This window comes from Agelaius tricolor, unplaced genomic scaffold (genome assembly GCF_023055355.1).
Source record: "Agelaius tricolor isolate 1412-34295 unplaced genomic scaffold, bAgeTri1.0.p SCAF_13, whole genome shotgun sequence".
Taxonomy (NCBI): Eukaryota; Metazoa; Chordata; class Aves; order Passeriformes; family Icteridae; genus Agelaius; species Agelaius tricolor.
This window is the reverse complement of record NW_027269273.1, coordinates 21,669,539-21,685,000: the sequence shown is the minus strand read 5'-3', so window position 1 is coordinate 21,685,000 and position 15,462 is coordinate 21,669,539. Positions and strand designations below refer to the sequence as shown.

At 35.3% G+C, this 15,462-nt stretch overlaps 1 protein-coding gene across 9 annotated transcripts in view; it reads right to left on the bottom strand.

Annotated features, from left to right (window-relative positions):
• Positions 1 to 15,462, bottom strand: part of CPEB3 (cytoplasmic polyadenylation element binding protein 3) — an 80,524-nt gene that overhangs the window by 38,464 nt on the left and 26,598 nt on the right. For 7 of the 9 annotated variants that reach the window (XM_071439152.1, XM_071439150.1, XM_071439157.1 and 4 more), the window contains exons 3-4: positions 13,670 to 13,829; positions 2,715 to 2,771 (exon numbers count right to left, since the gene is read on the bottom strand). In XM_071439152.1, coding sequence (XP_071295253.1) covers positions 2,715 to 2,771; positions 13,670 to 13,829 — 217 coding nt within the window. The remainder of the gene's footprint in view (positions 1 to 2,714; positions 2,772 to 13,669; positions 13,830 to 15,462) is intronic. The other 2 variants (XM_071439158.1, XM_071439153.1) reach the window with 1 other exon arrangement.

Below are 15,462 nucleotides of genomic sequence, written 5' to 3'. Positions count from 1 at the left end.
TTTCAGCTAGTGATGATTTAGCCTTGCACAATGAACAGAATGGTGGTGGCATGCTCCCCCTGTGCTGCCAGCTAAGCAACACCTCACAGCACACAATGCCCTCCAACACCCACAGACAGCAGCTCAAGACAGGCAGGCAGGAAAATGCCCAGTTCCCAAAGGCTGGAATGAGCAAACAGGAACGACAGCTGAAGCACAGTCAGAAGTGCTGCCACAGAGGACGAGGAGCTGGAGACAAACATCCCCCAAAATCTTCCCCTCTCCCTACAGCATGTGAAGTTTTGCATTGCTCTCGGCATGAGCACATGTTCTATTCCACCTTCAAAAGATTGCCTACATTGTCAGTGTGAAATTGAGCTCTGAGTAATAAATCTTAAAGATTATTACTATGTCTTCACAGGAAAAGAGAAAAATGCTTATGAAGCAATGCATTTAAATAGAATGGGAAGGTTGGATTTGCAGACTCAGCAGAGTGTTTGGTTTCACAGAAATTAAACATAGATATGACAAGTATTATGATTTAAAGAAATTACATGAGTTCTCAAAATTATTCCAAAAAAATACTGTGATGAAGTATCTTTTGGGAATTTTTATTTGACTTATTTAATTTTTTTAACCCAAATCACAGCCATTCCAGCACATAAAAGAATGTTTCTTCTTGAACTAAATTTTCCTTGGTATATTTCCCCATTACAGGGAAAAGGTAATGAATGACATAGGAATTACCTAGTTCTAAATTTTTCAAGTTTAGCTACATACAAAAAAGGATTTCAATCACAGAAAGTAATTTTTAAGCTTGTGTACTTGAATATTTGCTTTTATTCTCAGCTCTTCAAAGACTTGAAAGTAAAACCCAACAGGTTTCACAGTACAATAATTCTAACTAAGGGCTCTCATTGATGGTGCGACCTTGCCTAGTAGAGAAAGGAAGGGAAAAGAGTTGCAGAAGAGGAAAAATATATGGGAACTTATTCAGACTGGGGTGTTGTGCTTAATTTAATTTTGCATAAATTGCATATTTATGATTCCATGCTTATTTAAGTCTTTAAACAGTTAATATTTGAATAAACCAATAATATCTAAATAGTGCAAATGCATACATATATATATAGCTTTGGTCCTTCAATTAGCTATGCTGATATGTTCACCATGCAACAGGACTATAGCTACAAGAGATGAATGTTTTTTATAAACTATTAGAGTATACAGTTGTTGTAAAAAGTTCAAAGAAATTAGACAGGAAAATAGCTTTTTTCATTATTTTCATCAAAAAGGAATCAGAATAAAACACAACATTCATTTAAGATAAAAGCAAGTTATTCCAAAATAGTATAACTTGTTTCAGTTTTTCATTCCCATCTTTCAAAAATCTGTTAGATATTTTAAGAAATGCTACTATGTATTTCATCATAACTGTCAATTTTTAAAGGTAATTCAAAATTCAATCATAGTATCCCATCTTCACAAATCTATTTCTATTGCAGTTAACTTTTTGAAATGGATACTGTAGAACAACAAATACATGCTGAGACTAGAATTCATGTCAAACACCTGACACCTGAACTGTGTAGACCTTATTTACACAGAGAGGCATGAACAGCTTTCTCTTTTAATAATCTCTTTAATTAAACAAAACGTTTCTCCTAGTTAATTATTTGATTTCCCACAATTTCATGTGCCATAAGGAAATGGGGTGTATATGCTAACTGTGACAACAAAAACTCCCCAAAATATCACCTCACCATTAGCTGTGTAAAACTAAGAAGAGGACAAGCAAAGTCACAGTTTTCAAAAGCTGGCCTTTAAAGCCAAATGTTAAACACCTTGCATCTTATCTATTACAAATTTTTGCTTCTTCACATCTATAAATTATTCTTTGCTTGGTACTACACAAAAAATCCCTGCAGTTTTCAGCTATACACAGTCTAACCTACATAGACAGTGCAAAGGCAAAAACTTTTAGAGAAGTTTGTAAGTAATCCTAAAATGTCTAACTCAACACTGTAAACAAAAATGGACATTTCAAAAGAGTCAGCATTTCTCAGGATTAGACAGACAAATATCTGCTTTGATTTGCACAGTTCAGTTCAGCATTCTGCTGGTGCTGCCTCACACCCTGTCCCCCACCCTCCCCACACAGGAACTGTCTTCCACATCCATTCTGCCAGGTTTTTTGAGTCTATATGTTCATGACTGGACTTTTAATCTTACTTTTATTTCCTGACAGAAAAAACACCCCAATAATCTCTCAGTGAAGTGCAGTTTTCCTCATTATTTAGATGTCTAAACATTCTCCCAATTCCCGTCTACATAATGGAAACCAACAAGGCGAACACCATCAGTCCATGTAGTTGTATGCAAAACTTGTAACAGCTCATCCCAACAGGAAGAAATATGTCTGGAGAGATATCAGAAATCAAAATTACAGCTTTAACACACATACACACCCACAAAAGAAGGAACAAGAGAGACTGTTCTGTAATATTCTCCATAGCAGGCAATATGAAGCTTGCAGTGAAACACATAAAGCCATTACAAAGTTAATATAAAGAATCAGAGGTGATTGACTTATGAAAAACATTCTCAGAGAGTGAACATGAACTTCTATGCAAACATTACACATATTTATGTCTGACTGTACAGCTACACACACAGTAGATGTAAGAAATAATATTCTACATGGCAATATAAACCACTAGACATCAACTACTTACTGTTAAGAGCCATAATATTGTCTGTTCCTGGATGATGGAAGTTTATTCCCATACGCCCTGCAATGTAAGTAAAAGCTATTTTCAATGTTTTTATTTCAAACTGAATTAAATTCATTAATATGAAAAATTTCTAAAGGGAATGAACAGTCAGGGTAGCTGGATCTTCTACCAATTGAAGACAACTTCCCAAGAATGCACATTCAAAATATTTAACACCACAGTACCTTCAGTATTATGTACTTAAAACATAAACAATGAAACAATTATTTTCATACATTCCTTTACTTTGCACTAAGAAAGCATTATGCTTACCCTTTCAAAACAAGGCCTCAAGTTCAGCCTTGCTGCAGTTACATCATTTATAGTTGGCTTCCAATAACGAGTACAGCATTACAAAACTCCACTTAATTGGTAAAAATAAATCATTCTTTTTCATACTAGATGCAGCACCTTTAGCTTTCAAGTTAATAGATAGTTGGAGAGGGAGTTCTTACCCTGGTTTTGCATCCTTCCCTAAGACTCTCCCATCACCTACCATTTGAAATAAGACATTGGGCTGGAAGGAATATTGTTCTCAAGCAGTACATTCATATGTACTTTGAAAAATAGATATTCTTGACCTAAAGGAGACTCAGTGCAGAGAAATCTACTTTTACTGTTAGAGCAAAAAATGAGCTAACAGCAGTAGTGCTGTTCAGATTCATTTTGGATGCTTTTTAACTGAGCTGAAGTATTAAATCTCATCCTGAAGACACTTTGGCATAGGCCTTTTTAAATCAAACCACCCAAGAAAATCTACAAGCTGTAATTTGCATTGGTCCTTACTTGGAAAAAGATGTAAAAGGATAATTATGGTCAGGTAAAAATTTATTTCAAATAAGTATTCTAAGTAACTTCCTGTATATAATGAAATTCCATTTCATAGGCTTCTCCTATCTCTAGGTCTGTGGCTAACTTTGGGAGCTAAGGAAGAGGTCATTTTACATTTTTTCACTACATGGACACTCAAATATGGGTGCTCAAGATCCACTCACCACACTGAAAACCAATATAATGGTTATGTTCCTGCACTTCTGCAAACCCTAATTTTAACAAACTCTGGCAAAGCAGAACTAAAGCCAATCCTCTCCAACATTTTTAGTTCCTATTGATAATTAAAACTTTCTATTTCCAGTCACAGAAACTGCTGTGCTGTAATGAATATTCTTTCTGAACAGATGCAGCATGAAGTTTCAATACACTTCTGAAACTAAGTGATAAGCAGGTTAAGAAAAGTAAATCAATCTTTTTTTCACATTGAAGTTTTCTCCTTCTTTTAGAAAAAAAATGACACCACAATAAGGCTAGGAAGCAAAGAGCACCTCCAGAAAGAAGTGAGGAACAAGGTAAATAGAATTTCCATTTTTACTTTCCAACTCCTTGAGCAAAGCTTCTTAAAGAGATGATCTTCATTAACCACTTCACATTTCCTAATTACAGACATAATTCTCCTATACATATTTTCACATTAATCTGGCACTGCAGAAACATTAAAGCTGCTATTATTTCATCCAGTATAACCTTTGCTAGAATACGTCAGACATCTCCAGATGAACATTAATCCCCTTTTCCTTCCCAGTGCATTAATGAGTGTGAGGGTACAGGTATTACTTGTAAAGAGAAAAGGTGTCTGTACTAATTTGTACTTTAAAATTAATACTTGGAATAGAAGGAAAAAAAAACTATGAAAAAATAGAGTAAAATTTGAATGCATAATGCTTGGATGGCTCCTTCTCTTTTCCTCTGCTGAAGCTGAAATTCTGCTGTTCAACCGACTTCAGAAATAGAATCCTATCTGTGACATCTGGGTTTGGTTTTTTCCTCCCTCCAGGCTGTCACTGGACCAGGTGCTGCTTGTGTGACATTTTGTCACCTGCCCTTGGCCTGCTATTTTTGAACAGTTCTTGTCAGCTATCTTTTGAGAGGAGCAGAAAATACAGAGCAGCACAAGCAGAAGGACATGTTCTCCCACTGAGCTAAGCCAGCCTGCAGGATAATTCTGTACATCTTCAGAGCTCCCTCGTGCAACTCCACAGAAACAGATTAATGGAATCCTTTCAAAACACACCTGTACCAAAAGCATTCTAAAGAGACTGGCAATATACCAGTCATGAGACAACAAATTAATTGTGAACAATTATACAGCCTTTCATATTGGTTATGTTTTAATATTTTGTTGCTTGAAGCAAATTATTCAATTGAAAAAACAGGCCATCTGTAGATTACAAAACTGCATAATTATCTAAGGAACAACAAGAGAGCACAGAAAGGAAATTGTAATTTTTTAATTTAAAGGTGCAATGTAGAACTGTGAAATATAATTAAGAATATGTACTTTCAAAGACCTGTGGAGGTGAAACACATAAATGAAAACTGGAAAATAACCAATTTTAGGAAAAACACATGTATGTTACCTGAACATCTACAAAATCTATATAGGCACATATTATTTTTTATAGTTATTAAACAAAATTATAGTTATAAAACAAATTATAGTTATAAAACAAAATCTCTAGATAAAGGGTTCACTTTTCAAGAATATTAAGTTCACTAAACAGAAACGTAGGGAAGTTAAGAGCACAGAAGTTATGTATTCCAGCAGTCCAGTGCAATCACAAATAGGAACCCTTTCAGTAACAACATCCCCAGTACTTGTAGTCAGTGTACATCTGCCATTTTCAGTCTGCCTGTCTTGGTTTCATAACTATTTCCAGAGAATATTTTCAATTACATGCTTTTTTAACACACACTTAGAGCCTTGCAGTTAGGCTACAACAATAATCACTCTTCCATGTCTTTTCAATTCCTAGTTTAGAAAGAAAAAAATCTAGCTGTATAGTTCCTCCTCTTTAAACACTTCAGAGTATGAATGAAGGCTTGATGATTCTTGTATAGCCCAGGCTGCACTGTTGCTTATCTTACATCATTAAGTTTCCTAAATTATCTCTCCTAACAACATTTGAGAGACTTTTCTAGCTGGACTGCCTGGGTGCCCTGCTGCATGTGCAATATCATACTTGTAATGGCAGAGAGCCCAAATCCTTTTTGGAGCACATCAAGTCTGTGCATCCTCTCTTCTGCATTGTACTGGAAATGAGATGGTAAATAGATTTAACTTTACCTTGTTCTTTGTAAAGGTGCATACTGATCTTGAATGAATTCTGAAATCTTTCTAACAACTTAAGAAAGTAGACCCATCCCACATAAGAATCTTTCTTGATTCTTTTGCAAATAAACTTTTTTTAATTGTCTAGATGATTTTGAGTTACGTGATCAGTTTTGAGAAATAATTCTGTTCCAGAAATAGCAAAAATGAGTATCAGACACAGTTTTACCACATTGCATTTCTTCTTTTATTCATTTGCTTCTCCTAAGTGCTTCATGTTATTTGGAACTTGTGTAACCCTAATCAGCACCTGGATATGAACACTCACATAGTGAAGGGCTTTTAAGACTACAGTTACCTATTTTAACCTTTCTTATGTTACAATCAACTTTCCAAGAAACAATGTTCATTGCTTATATATTGAGAAAAACTTCTTACACTACTATACCTCCTGATTTGCACCAGATTGACCACTTATACCAATTCAGCAATTAATATTTGGCATAAGATTTGCTAGAAAATAGCAAAGTTGGTCTGCTTTTGACCTGTCCTGAACTTCCTTGGAATGAGAACTTCCTCTCACATAATTCTCAAGATCACTGTTTATATCAATTACAATTTATGACTAAAGAATTCTGTGGCAAGGTCAAATGAAACTGGCAACAGGACTAGGTCTGCTCTATTTCTTTAGTAATAATACCTCCTTTATCACTCTTTCCTATCATTTCCAAGTTACTGCCAACAAAAGGCACTAAAATCCAGCAATACTGATTTGAATAGATAGGTAGTAAGTGGCGTAGGGTAAAGTTTAGACACAGAAGAGTGCAAAAACCAGAATATTACCCCAAACATGTGAAATAAGATTATTCATCTGACTCTGATGTATTTGGGAGCCCAGATAACAGCAGAACCTATGACTCCCCACACCCCCAGCTCAGCCATGAGTGTGTGCTCCAGGGGTCACAAATGGCCACAAAGTGTGAAGCACGTGTGCATATACAGGAATTTTAATAGTTTTTACCTGAGTAGACCTTCAACCGTTCTCTGTTCTTTCCCCCAAAACTACAGATATGTGAAGCTATGCTACAATAACAGACATGCCCAAGACAATTTCAACACCAAGAATGTTGTAAGCAAGGGTCCACATAAAAAAATATAAAAATAAGAGGTGGCTCTCTGAAGAAGTTTATTGACTTTATTCTCTCTCCTCTTTTTTTTATGTATATTTGCCATTTGTTCACACCCATAATTTAAACACCCACACTTACAGATCTTTAAAAAAAATTAAAATACTGAGCAGAACAAAAGTACTATTGTTTGCCAGATGGAAATATGAAGAACTATTACTGTGTTCACATGTATATACTTTAACTGTGCAAAAACATATTGTGGCAAAGTGAAGAGAAATGTATAATTATCAGCTATGAATATCAGTAATAAAACTTCTTCCTTTCACTGACTAAGCAAATATATCCTATCAGTAGGGAAAACAAAATAGCATAAAATAAAACAGCATATACATTACAGTGAAATGCAGACTTTATAAATAAATTACATTGCTCCAATAAAACACAGCAATCTTGCACATACTTAAGTAGTGCAAACATGTTTAGCTTGAAACAGCTATATTTTCAAGCTAATAGTACTTTGAAAGCAATACTTGAACTTAAAGTTAAATTTTGCATTACTGATTAGTGGTAGACAAGTATTTGTACACATATGCTCATTCTACATGAAGTTCTAGAACTGTTTCAAAAGAGCAATATTGGCATTTTTCATTGGTGTGTTTGGGAGGACTAAAATAAAACAATATCAAAGCAGACTTTACCAGTAGGAATCTAGACTAAAATATACAAAACCCTCAAAACATTAGCAAAGTGAGAAAGAAAAGAGCAAAACAGCTTTAGGTCTTTGTGAGGCCAGTCTTCACTAGCACAATGAAAAGAGGGAAATAAAGAGAAAGAAAATTTGCTATCTCTATAACCACTTCTTAAACTAAACAAAGCAAATAAAAAAACCCCACCACTCCTGACCAAACAGATTCAGCAGGTCAAAAACAAGGACATGCTGTTTGCCAGCAGCAAATTAGGAAGTATGACCATACTACAGGATTGTTGCAAAAGGCACTTATTTAATTTAAAAAATATGAACCATTTAATGACCTTATTCTGTCCTGAAAAAAAAATATTAAAGAGGATTTTTAAAAATAAGCAGCGTTTCAAATGGAAAAGCAACATACTCTCTTTCCTTCAAAAGGATTAGCACGAGGGGCCTAATTTTAAACACAAATACATGTGCAAACACATCTGTCTGCTCACTCTGTTTTTCATGAGCATTGAGATTTTGGGAAATGCTAGAACACTGCACTTTTTTCCTACTGAAAGTGTTGCAAAAAGCTCCAACAGTGTAGCACCATTCCTAGCACTGAGATGACAACATTTGTTCTATTTGCACGACCTTTGTGTTCAGCTGCCGACTGCAAACACAAATATTATCCATTCACCTTCACTTTTCTTGGGTCATGTGGCAAACTTAGTGCTTTGCTTACAAAAAGCTTAGGAACACATACAGCTGAACAAAATCAGGTGGCATGTACTGAAATGAATGGAAATTAAAGTGGAAAAGTGAAGGTCCATTCTGTGGAACAGAATCCAACAGTCTTAAGTTGCATATAATCTTCAAACACTTGGCTGTCAAAAACGTGAGTAATTTAAATGTAAACAAGAAATCCTAAATTTTGCTGAGTTTTCATATGACCTGATAGAGTCTTTACAAAAGTTATGCAGTAGTAACCCAGTAACTTCAGTTTTGTGTTTCACAAATAAATGAGTGACATTAAGTACTGAAAATCAAGATAAAAAGTTTCCCCACAGTTGCTATTCCTGCCTGTGAACTGTTGTACATTTATATTCAACATCTTGATCTCTACTGAAATATTGTGACACAATCAAAACATGCTTTGTGTATCTCTCTACAGTGTGATATCCATTGAAATTAGATCTATTATAAAGCCTACTCTAGAAATCTCCCTGTACATGTGTTGTCTCCAATTATTTGTATTTGAAGCTGTGTCACACTTCTTTAAAAAAACCCACAATTTTTGTTAGGTGGAGATTTGTAAATTACAAAGTTTGTTTCTGTTCTGATTTAGAATAAAAAAGCAAATATTACTGTTATCTAGTGTAACAGTAAATTTAAAAGAAATACTTTGATCTAGTGTAACAGTAAATTTAAAAGAAATACTTTGAAGGACATGATTTCTTTCCTCAGTTTTATACTTATTTCATGACCTGTCAGTAGCACATGTGCACAGCATATGATCTAACACAGCTGAAATATTTTATTTAATTATTTAAAAATAGAACAAAGGCAGCTGCTAGTTACTTCTGATCAAAATATTTTTTATAGATCAGAATACCTCTGTTTGTGTTGTAATGCAATAGTTTGACATGGATAAACATATTGCAACAGTGACATATTACACCACAGACAGGAGACACTTTTATGTAGGAAAGAAATGTTCTGGTCAGTGATAAGTGGCATCTACCCATAGCCATTCTGATAATTTACTTTTGCCCTACACCTTTAGGTCAAAGCAGAATGTAAATAAAGAAGGTTATAAAATACAGCAAATATAACCTTTCCTCATTAAAGCAAAACTGTCACTCATATTTTTGTAGTGTATAATATATTTTATTGGCCATTCAGAAAATAAAAAAGACTGTTCAGGAAAAACATCTTAGGAGATTCCTGCACATTTCTATCCAAGAGGCCTCGTTATGACTGACATGGGTAACAGTCAGATACCCTGGGCTATACACTGTAATTTGTCATTAACTAAGTGAAGCTTAACAATTCCTTTACTCAGCTTCTTCCCTCTTTTTTTCCCTCCTTTTGAAAGAAGGAAAGTATTTATAAGTATTGACTGAAAGCAAAATGTTGAAGCTGGTCTTGATGGTAGAGAAAGCAGGTAGGGAAATCTGCCAAAGGGTCTTGGGACAAACGAAAATGAGAATTCCTTTTCAATTAATTTACATTCCTTAAATCTCAAAGTACAAAAATGGCAAATGACTTTTAAAGTTGCACAGTTCCCAGACTATGAGGACAGAAAGCCAGGAACATACAGAAGGGTTTCCCTATCTGGCAGGAAAAGCTAAGAAAAAGAAATCAGTTTTAGAAACAAAACAAGAGCTGACACTGAGCACCTTCTCCCAAGACTGGGCTCATGATAAAATGCAGCTTAGATGGATATGCTGGTAATTTAGGTCCAGAAAACTCAGAGCTAGATTTCAAATCTCTTTTACAGCAAGAAATACACAAAAAGAACAGAGTGATTGAGTGACCCTGGCTGTCCTCACTGGAGAGCACCCTGCCAATCAGCCTGGCTCAATGTGAGTAACTCAGCATTGCAGGAGTGAGGGTCAGATCATTGCTGCTGCACCAATAACCTGCCACATGGGCTCTGCTCCACACTTGAAAGCAATAAAAAAGTCCCTCCCAAAATATCACTTAATCACATGTTGTCTCAAGGTCAAGTGGATCATGCTTTAAAAGAAGTGATCTGCTTTGGTGACCTTGAAATAAACTCAATTTCCATGGCCTACAGGACAAAGCCTGACCATTCCTCAGACTGAGAGAAGGGTATGAAGCTTCAGCAACTACAAACAAGGGACTCTCTCACCTTGAGCTTCTCCATTACCTCCTCTGAACCAAACAGAGCATGAGGAACTCAGACCCCAAAACGAGAACAAAATATCCCAGAAGCATTTCAGTTTGGTCTTCCCATCAGAATCTTTTATGGTTAATCCTCCCACCCACATTCTAATTGTGAGCTCTTATTCCATACCCAAGAGAATTATTTTTTGTTCCAAGTATCTGCTGGGACATGAAGGGCACACATGCCAAGAAGGATGATGTTTCAAGCAAAGTTTCAAACTTCAGATAAACTGCTTGCAATATTTTACTCATTAATACATATACAGACAGTACTTCTAAAAATAAGTACTTGCTGGCAGCAGCAGGGTGAAATGATCCTGAAACATGGACCTGTTTCAGGCTCTGTAACATGCATTGGAGGCTCCAAGAAATATACAGTTTTTCTAGAATCAAATCTTCCTGTATTTTCAAAATCAGAGGATTTTGGTACTCACCCTTTTCATACTTTCCACTTAAAATTTGGGTAGTAAATGTATGGCAAACTGACCTGTAAGTGCTGCTAACTGTGATTGTTTGAGAAAAAAGGGCTCATTTACCAAAAGAAGAACAATTTAAAAAAGTCATTTGAAACCCATCTCATTGCTTTTATTTTATATTAGGATTTTTGTATCTACAGAAGAAATAGTGCACAAACCTAAGAGAGGACAATCAGATGAAAGACAAAGTAAAGATTTAAAGGGAATAAACAGTTTACTATGAAAGACAGAGTTGGTAAAATGAAGAGGAACTAGCTCAGAGGTTGGGTTAGGTTAATAATATTCCAGAAATTTCACACAAGAGGCATTCACATGGGCTTGTCTACAAGGAACTGAAAAAACTAAGCTGAAGTACATAACCAATATCTATTAAAAAGCTTCAAGGCAATGACTTAAGAGCAAGTTAAAGCAAGCAGAACTGATCACTCACTTTCTGAATGTGCTAACAGACTAAGATGTCCTGCTACCTTAAGGGGGAGAGTCAGAGGAGTGTGAAATAAATAAGAAAAAGCAAGTGAATTTATAAGACAACAAAGTGAAATGTGAGGAAGGTGCAGAGAGGGACAGCAGCTGAAAACCTTCTGCACTTTTGTAGAGAAAAAGTAGTGCAATGTACAGGAAAACATTCAAGACCAATTTTCACAGAAAAAGAAACAGCAAAAATACAGTAAGAAAGTGATGTCAGGACTGCATCAATTTTTGCAGAAGAATGGTTTTCAGGAAAAGGATTCAGCTAAAATAGGAACATTGATCTGTTTAACACAGAGGAAAGCAACACCTCTTGCAAGGGAGAATGAACATGTCCTGTAAGAGCTGCTCCTGTGAATATTCCCAGTCACACTGCAGTGTGAAAACAGGAGCAGGGAAAGTGCACTCGAGGCCAGGGCCAGGCTGGGGGCTGGCAAAGTCAGCCCTGTGCTTAGATGGAAGAGAAAAAAGAAACCAGGAAAGCAACAGAATCACTGGGGGGAAACCCATAGGCAGGGAGGTAACTAAGAGAAAAACAGACTTCTCCAACAGCTGCTGACTGGAAGTGAGCTCATTAGCAAGGGAGGAAGGCCAAAATGGGTGAGAAACACTGAATGAGAAAATGAAATAGTCAGAGCACATCCAGTCTGAGACAGAAGCCCTTATTAGAGCAAAAGTAAAGCTAATGGTCCCACTATCAAATGGAAAAGATCAATTTAAACTTTACACAATAACCAACTTCAATAATTAATATCCAGTCCAATTCTAACCCCATCTTTTTCACTTTTTCCACACTAAGATTCATGTGGAAATTCATTCTTCAAAAATTAGTTTCTATTTGTATATGTAAATAAATACTGAAAAACTCCATAAAAATAATGAGTTTTAGCTAAATTACAATGTATCTAACAAGATACAATAACTAATTAATTGTATTTACTAGCAATTTGAATTTTATTAATGTTCTAATGCCAGCCACATGAAACATATTTCCAGTAGAAATGTCAATTTTGTTGAGCATGGTTTTTTAAGTTCGACTTGAACCCTTATTTCAGGGCTTTATGATCGGAATAGACATGAGACTGCATTCCTTGCCATTTTAGACAGATGAATAATGGTTAAAGACACATGAAGGCTATGGCACAGCAGATTTCAAGATGACAGGGGTAAAGAAGCCAGTTTGTTTGGCTTGTGAATAAAACCTGTACCCAGAAGATAAGGTAAAAAAGGCACAGTATTTTTGACCAAGAACAAATATTTTTACAATGGAGAGGAGAGTAAATGAGGCAGTCACGACATCAAAAAACATGTATATAAGCATTAGCATGGGAAGTGCTATACACAAATAGATTTCTTCTTTGTGTTAGTATTTGGGAATCATTTCTTGTTCAATACTTCCTTGGTATATGGCTTACAACTATCCTCAGTCTTATAAGTTAGCAAGAATGCATATCAGCAAGAATGTGTACCTATTTTTAAACATAACCAGTGAAAGATAAAGACAAAGGAGGGTGCAGGTTGATCAGGAATTCAATGAAATGCTGCCACACCTTTTACTATACTATCAGCCAAGTATTGCAAATGGTTTCATCCCTAATGCCAACACCTGGTAGAACAAACAGAGTTTAACAGCATAAATAATCACAACTTTCCCAGCACTTAACAACAGCTAATATCTTTTGGCTTCCCCTAACAATTTGAAATCCAAATCAGGATAAATTTGTTTAAAGAAACCTGAAATTAACTATAGAGAATAACTTTGATACACTGGTTGGGTTAGGACCAGTGCATCCTAGCTGATAATCCACACTTTAGTATAATCTTTTAAAAAGATGTTGAACACAACAATTGGACTCCAGTTGCATGAAATATTTTTGAAGTGACTGCAGCAAGTGATCTTGCTCTACAATTTGTTGATACAAAATCTCATGTTTCAGATATGCCAGTCAGATAATACTATGATTGTACACTTACAATAAATGGATAGACATTTCACCTTATCTTCCTAGTAGAGAAGTTTATCTTAAGATGGGAAAACAGAAATTTCACAAAACTGGAAACTCATTCATTAATAAAAAGTTTATAGAAATACCGAAAAGCTGATTTTTGTTTAAACACCAAGCAAGCATGGACATATGAATATTCCTAACCTGTAAAATGATTCCTCCACATTATATCAGCGAAACTCATTGGTGGGCCACTGGGAGGGTAGTGTTTACCTTTCAGAGGCTCATGATCAGTCCTTATCATATCCATTAAGGAATTTTCCAAAGAGTGCAAGTTAAAAGTGTCATAGGGCCTATTCCGGTCCTAGAAGAAACAAAAAAAAGGAAGAAAAGACAAGTGTTATTGAAAAATTTAATTTTCTAACATAGGCTCATTTCTTATTATATAAATTCCAGCATCCAATTCTAGATGATAGAATTTGATAGAACTTTCTATAAGAAAAAAAAAATATAAATATGTCTACAGTTTAAAATTATACCCTTCATTTTGCAACTGCTGTTTTCCCCAGTACAGCTATGCAAAGAGGCTTTTAAGTATTTCTAAAAATATACATACAAGCAACTGCTAATTCTAAATATTGTCATTTAAATAAGAACTTAGAAATAAAGCAATATTAATGCTTACACAGGAGAAATGAAATTATTTCAGAGATATTTGGTTTGCAGCTTCATCATCTGCTTCCTGTCACTGTGCTACCTTAATATCAGAGCAGAGGAAAGCAATGCTCAAGACACCAGCAGGCACCTTTGTGCCAGAAAGTACCAATTAATCCTTCAAATGTCCAACATTAACCTGATGGGTTTAAGGAAAGTACACTAGGTGCAAGAAAAAATAGAGCCAAGCTAGGATAACACTTCCACTGAAGGACACTCAAAAACCTGAGCAAGGGCTGGTCTGTATTGTTTGAACCTCCCATTTTTAATTCACTGTAGTTCTGCTTCTGCTTTTGGTAAGTAAAAGGGAAAAAGAAAAGAAAAACAAAATCCAGAATCAGTCTTCAGCAGGCCTACTAGAACAACCAGTTGCAAAGTTCAGGAACAGTTCCATGGAGGAAAGTATCCATGGAGGAAATACCATTCCATGGAGGAAACTATCTACCAATGCCCATGTATCCAGAGTACTGTACACTATAAGACAGCATAACAGAATGGCCCCTTATAGTCACCCAGGTGTTAAATATTTGTTTGCCTACTCTCATCACTATCATTAAAAAAGGGGTTGTTATATACTATATTATGCTACAGTTGATGAAAAGTGGTATAACATCCTACCCTGCAAACTGAAACCTTCCTTGTAATATGCTCCCACAATTCCTGGAACAATGTTTTTCACATGTTACTATAAGATATTCTTGCTTGCAAAACTAGTATTTAAAATCCTCAGAGAAAAAGCAGTATCCATAGAAAAGGTAATAAAATTCTGTCTTAATAAATACTATTTCTCTTGAACCATCTTGTTCTTAGGTTGTCTTTAAGTAAAACTAAAGGAGAGAATACTTGCATAAATTCATTATTCTTTTAATATTCTTGTTCTGGAATTAAAATAAATACACATCATTAAAAGCTTGCTATTACAGAAAACTCTGAAATACAGATAATCTTACTGTCAAAAATCTCATGTTCCCACAGTGCCTACTCTAAACTGAAGACCCAATTTCCCTTATTCAGTGTGCTAATGTTGTATTTTCTATAAGTGGACTACCATTATTGTCTATACACATTTATTTAATCTATTGAGCATTTCTGGCAGTCAAACATGATGTTCAAAGAATAATACTTGATTTCTGTTAGGAGCTATACTAAGTACTGAAGTTCAAATGAGCTCACTCATTTTCAATTCTCTTTGTTGATGATTCTTCTCTTCTACAGCTGCTTAGAATTCCATCATTTGTATACTGTATTTAAAAGAGTACTTGCTTCCCTATCCAAATGGAGCA